This window comes from Nycticebus coucang, chromosome 16, assembly GCF_027406575.1.
Source record: "Nycticebus coucang isolate mNycCou1 chromosome 16, mNycCou1.pri, whole genome shotgun sequence".
Taxonomy (NCBI): Eukaryota; Metazoa; Chordata; class Mammalia; order Primates; family Lorisidae; genus Nycticebus; species Nycticebus coucang.
Genome location: NC_069795.1, coordinates 49,217,745 through 49,223,744, shown reverse-complemented (window position 1 = coordinate 49,223,744; position 6,000 = coordinate 49,217,745). Strand labels below are relative to the sequence as shown.

The following is a 6,000-nucleotide window of genomic DNA, read 5'->3' as shown; positions in this document are numbered from 1 at the left end:
TGTCTGCACCAAGGTGCATACATTTATTTATTTCTCATTGCAACAATGAAACAAACAAGTATAACTCCCTGTCCAACAATTTACAAACAGTACCAAGCCCCAGAACCTTGAGCTTATCTATAAGGCAAATAAAACAAATATTTTTCATAGTGTGGCCATCAAACTGTAGATGACCTGGAAGAAGTCACTCTAGCCCCTGAATACTACAATGTGCATGATGTTCAAAACGAACTATCATCCAAAGTATTTTCAGAGATAAAAATAAAACATTTAAAATCAAAGACTTTAACAAAATTGGAAATACTAAGAATACACTGAGAGTCATCCTTAGCCAGTTCTCCAAACAAAAGGTCAAGAAACAAAACCAGGAACAGCAATGCAAAAAATAAAAGGTTTATCTAGAAAGACTCGATGCCCCTCTAAATCACATCTCTTCTTCTGATTCTTGTTCTCGTTCAACATTTTTCAGAAGTCCAACTTCTGAGTGACAGAGCCTTTTAAGTCTAGATTTAACCAACCTGAGGAGAAAGAAAAGCACCCCTAGTTAGATGGTGTTTAAAACAGAAACCCAGAGCAATATGCATCTATCATACAATAAACTCCAGATTAGTTGGGCAAATGAGGCAGGCAACTTAAAAAAGAAAATCAGTTTTATTTGGCTTGGGATCCACCTGAAATTTTTTGTGGGTGAAAGCAGGTATAAGTAATCAGATAAAATGTGACTTATGAATATACTGCATGACTGTTTACATAGGCATCAGAAGATAACTTTGATCACTTCTAAAACAAAAGCAAGTCCAGATAAAACCAAACTCAATCTTCTCCATCAAAACCGCACATACCTGTGTACTCCAAAAAAGGTGTCCTTTCCTGTAAAAGAAGTGCATGACACCCTCTCTCTCCCTAGGGTTGGCAGCCCAAGCCAAGTCTGAACTAAACTTTGCCTCTTCAGAGGGGTGCTTTTGTACAGAGCACAGGATATTCAAAAGCATGTGATGACCCTGTCCATGATACATTAAGAATTTCAAAGAAGTGCCCTCTGCCATTACAACTGCTTTTGTGGCTTGAAAGAATGTGTAGGTTTTTGGAAGAAACAGCAATTATAATTTTTGAAATTGGAAGGTGTGACACTTCTTAGTAGCAGAAGGTCAGCAGACTTTCCACTTCTCTGCTGTGAGACAGAGTATTCATAAGAACTAGGCAAAACTTTTCCTATGCATGATTATTATAAAGACACTGTACTGTGACCATATCAATAAAACATAGTTAAATTCCAGAAATACATAGGAATATGCAAACTTGCTAAACCAAGTCACCAATATCATCGTCCTTTAATGAAAAACTTCACCAGCCCACCTGCATCTTTACCCTTCTTCTCCACTATGCCCCCTCTTCTGATGAAGGTCTAGCCTACCACTATCAACATATAATGCCTTTACTTATGCTCTGTGGGTCCCATTAGCACACAGCCTTTAAAAGAGCAGGAACCTCATTTTATTTACTGTCCTGACCCCAGCCAGAGTCTAAAATGATGTCTGGAAAATAACAGTGGTTCAATACACATTCGACAAATAAATGACCTTCAGAGCAATCTGCCAGGAGTTCACATCACTCACCTATTCATTGAGGCTAATTCTTCAATCACTTCCAACTCAGCATTAAATCCTCCAATAAACAATAAGAACTGAGCAATATCAGTAGCATCTGTTGACCCAAGAGCCAAGGAAAACCACTCAAAATCATTTACCTTGATTATTGGTTCACTACTGGAACTGTTTATGCCACTGTTCTCATGAAAGGCTAATAATACTAAGCAAGTTAAAGGCCAGTTTTTGTATCATTTTTTAAAAACACACATTATTTCCACATTGCATAACTTTAATACATGCTAGATTAATTAACTGACTGATCAGTTTCATTCCTGATGTGCCCTTAGGGAAAATAAAACAAAAACATGGCTGCTTATTACAGATCAATTGTTAACATAGACCCTAGGGACCCCTCCTATTCCCCATCTCTCCTCTCTGGATTGTGTCTGCTACAAGCCACCAAGCTGGGCCATGTTCAGACGCCTTAACCAGGTGCTAGCTGCCTCCTGCAGCTGTAGGTATTTACGCGCAGAAATGGCCACCTGGGGCAGATTGAGTGACAGGGCGATAAAGAGAGTGTGCAAGTAATTGCCAGTTACTGGAAAGATACAGATCAAGGACACTAGGGTAAGGGTCTGCATATACCTTTGCTCCCACTTAATATGAAAAAGTACAGAACTAAGGTAACAGGTGCACTTCCAGGAAACCACCATATACCTGGAATTTGGACTTCTTGTTCTTTAAAATGGCTCACATGAATCATTGCTTGAAAACCCAACCTACAAATGGACAGTGTACATATTTCTCTACCCAAAGAGAGTGGTTTTTGAGAAGGTGTGTGCAACAGTATGGTGTTTACATGTGAGATATAGAAAATATGCAGTAATATTTCCAAACAGTTCTCACCTATGAGCTATCATAATTAAGCCTGCAGGCATGGCATCTCCATAATACATTTAGGCTACCACTTAAGTTCGTATTAAAATACGTTAGAAAAATTGAACTTTTATCTTTCCAAGAGTGACATAAAAGCAAAACTCAAAAGCACATAAAACTCAATTTCCAAACAAATGAAGCCTATATTTATTTAGGCTACCTAGATCTATTAAAATAGCAAACAAAGGTTTATTAAGAATCTACTATATGTTTGGCAGTGTCCCAAAAGGTGTGGGACATATGAAACAGGTCTTTTCCTCATGGCTACATGATCTAGCCAGCAGATAAGACCAACACACACAAGCTAATAATAAACATTATAAGAAAAATCGCAATTGTTAAAATGTATGGTGGAGACTAAGTGCTGTAAAAAATCTTGAAAGGAGATGAGCAAGGGCTATAGGAATCACAGAAAGTGTCATAGAAATGGGCATCTTATGTGGTTATGCCAGCTAAAGAGAACTGTGTAGTCAAAAAAGTTAGAGCAACATGTGAGGTTGGGGAGGTTGAAAAATAAAAATGGAGTTTCCAGTCTCTACAGAACTGTAAATGGATAAGACGTGCATTAGGGATCTGAAGGTTTTTGAAACAGGAAGAGACAGTATTCTTCTTTTGGCCCTGGAGGGCAGCTGACATGAAGTAGAGCGTTTCCTTGAATGCTGGCACTGTTCTCGGAGGCCGCATAGCCTCTAAGGAGATGAGGCCTGGACGTTAGCCTAGAACAACAGGGGAAGAAGCCAAGTTTCACTCAATGGCAGAACCAGCCTTGACAATGAACTCATGCACATGTCTTGGGGGAATGGAATAGGACTAACAGAGATCAGTCAATGGAAGGCAGAATTTCCTACCACCCAAAGCACTCAGACTTCTAGAGGGAAGTCACTGCAAATCAAAGTGGGCTAACCTGAAGCCAAACAGAGACATCTGGTCACTAGACCAGGGAATAGTTTCTTCACTCAGAGCCTCAGCACCAGAGTTGCATTAGCAAGTAAGCACAAAGAAGCTCAGGGCAGAAGGGGCCACCTGGGGCCCATATCTGGAGAGAAGAGTAGAGAGTTGGTTACACTAGAGGCGGAGACCCCACTGTGCCTATAAGCAGCTACTGCATTTTAGAAATCTGGAGAAACTGTTAGGTGGGTAGTGTCCAATATAGTAGCCACTATTTACATGGATATTTAAATTAAATAAATTTAATGTGGCACCAGCCACATTTTAATTGCTCAGTAGCCAGTGGCTACCATACTGAACAGTGTAGACAGAGAACACTACAGACATGGAACATTTTGATTGGCACAGAAGTCTGAAGAATTAGGCATCAGAGGTTTCCTGCCTGGTAATTGGGATCAGCCAAGCCACCGTGCTTTGGCATTAATCACCTTAGAGAGAGGCACCATGATCAGCGCTTTCTGCTCCTTCTCATTCTTCAAGTTGCATCTTCATTCTCAGTTGTGGAGCTGCCCCTGTCCCCTGGCACCTCTGCTCCAATTGTGTTTTATTCTCCTACTATTTCCATTTATTGTACTATAGTTTGTCTATCTCCCTAATTTAGTCCTAATTATAGGCAAAAAATCATGATACCAAAAAGGAAGGAGAAAGAAGAGGAAAATAAGCGCAACACGAAGACAATGACATCTATTGAGCTCTCATCATGTCCTGTGCAGTTTTGTTTTGTTTTCTTTCGTTTCATTCTGTTGCCCAGGCTAGAGTGCAATGGCATCAGCCTAGCTCACAGCAACCTCAAACCCCTGGGTTCAAGTGATCCTCCTGCCTCAGCCTCCCAAGTAGGGGGCACTATAGATGCCTGCCACAACACCTGGCTAGTTTTTTCTATTTTTAGTAGAGATGGGGTCTCATTCTTGCTCAGGCTGGTCTCAAACTCCTGAACTCAAGCAGTCTTCCCTCGTTGTTCTCCCAGAGCGCTAGGATTATAGCCGTGAGCCACCGTGTCCACCCCCAATGCAGTTTAAACACATAGTCTCACTTAGGTACTATTATTATCTCCATTTGTCAAACAGAAAAACTAAGATTTAATGTGGTTAAGTAACTGTCCCAAAGTCATATAGCTGACAGACAGTGGAGTTAGAACTATCTGTTCTTATCAATCTAATATATTGCTCCTCACTCATGAAAGACTATATTGAGGTCCTTATTAAAAAAAAAAAAAGGATGTATTATTCAACTGAACCTTACTTTTAGACATGCTAGAGCAGGCGTCCTCAAACTGTGGCCCACGGGCCACATGAAGCGGTATGAATTGTATTTGTTCCCGTTTTGTTTTTTACTTCAAAATAAGATATGTGCAGTGTGCATAGGAATTTGTTCATAGTTTTTTTTTTTAAACTATAGTCCGGCCCTCCAATAGTCTGAGGGGCAGTGAATTGGCCCCCTGTTTAAAAAGTTTAAGGACACCTGTATTAGAGTCAACATCAAATTAATTAGGCACTCAAATCTGATGAGACACACACAAGTTGGTCAAAAAATGACTCCAAGCTTAAGACATGCTAATTGACATATGCACACCTGTGTAACTAGCAGCCTCACTGCAGGAGATGGGTGAGGACACCATTCAGAAGAACAAATAATGTATATGAAAACATAGAGGCACAGAAGCAGGTGATCACAGGTAATGCATGGCTCAGAGGTACAGCCAAGATACTGCTGAGCTATCCCAACATTAAGCCAGCATTTATTCTTTTTTTTCTGCAAATTTCTGTGTTTGTAGATAATTTTCTGCTATGATCCCCTGTCTTGTGGGATGGTAAGGGATGAAATCTCTTTAGAATTTTAAATTCGACATTATCAAGTCTTGATGATTATATACCAAGGAATGGAACTTCCATGAATAGAAATCACTAACTTACCAGGTGATAAAGGCATAATTCACTCCAATGATGATAAAGCTTAGTGCATAATGCCAACAAAAGCATATGGTGAGAAACAGAATGTTGTCATGATCTGTTTGATCCCAGGCAGGACCTCCACTGAGGGGATACAGAACAAAGGCAATCTGTAATTTAAAACAAAAAACACATGATACAATGACCAATCATATTTTAAAAAATGGTGCATTTCAAAATGCTTGGTTCCAAGATAAATAATAACTAAGGTAACTCCCATTATCTAAAGTGTATCAGATAAAACATCATTTTGCTGCCTGTCTTAGTAATAAAGACAGTATCTACCAGGTCATATTTTTAAAAAAATCTTTTAAAGAAAACTTAATAATAAATTTGTGAAATATGAACAGTACCATCTCTGGACATACACAGAACGTCTTAAGTTTCACTTGGTTATTTCAAAATCAGAGTAAAAAATGTTTTAAAATAAATAAATGTCTGAATTAACATTATGTTCAATAGTGAAAGAATGAAGTTTTTCCTAAGATGAAGAACATGGATGTCTGTTTTCACCACTTCTATTGAATATTAGACTGGAAATTTTAACTATAGCAATTAAGCTAGAGAAATAAATAAAA

The 6,000-nt window shown here is 39.0% G+C and overlaps 1 protein-coding gene across 8 annotated transcripts in view; it reads right to left on the bottom strand.

The window, feature by feature from the left end:
- TMEM45A (transmembrane protein 45A) overlaps nucleotides 1-6,000 on the bottom strand; it is an 88,575-nt gene continuing 82,575 nt past the window's right edge. For 7 of the 8 annotated variants that reach the window (XM_053565725.1, XM_053565732.1, XM_053565727.1 and 4 more), the window contains exons 5-6: nucleotides 5,387-5,532; nucleotides 538-3,241 (exon numbers count right to left, since the gene is read on the bottom strand). In XM_053565725.1, the coding sequence (XP_053421700.1) occupies nucleotides 3,091-3,241; nucleotides 5,387-5,532 (297 nt within the window). In that variant the 3' untranslated portion in view covers nucleotides 538-3,090. The other variant, XM_053565731.1, reaches the window with a different exon arrangement.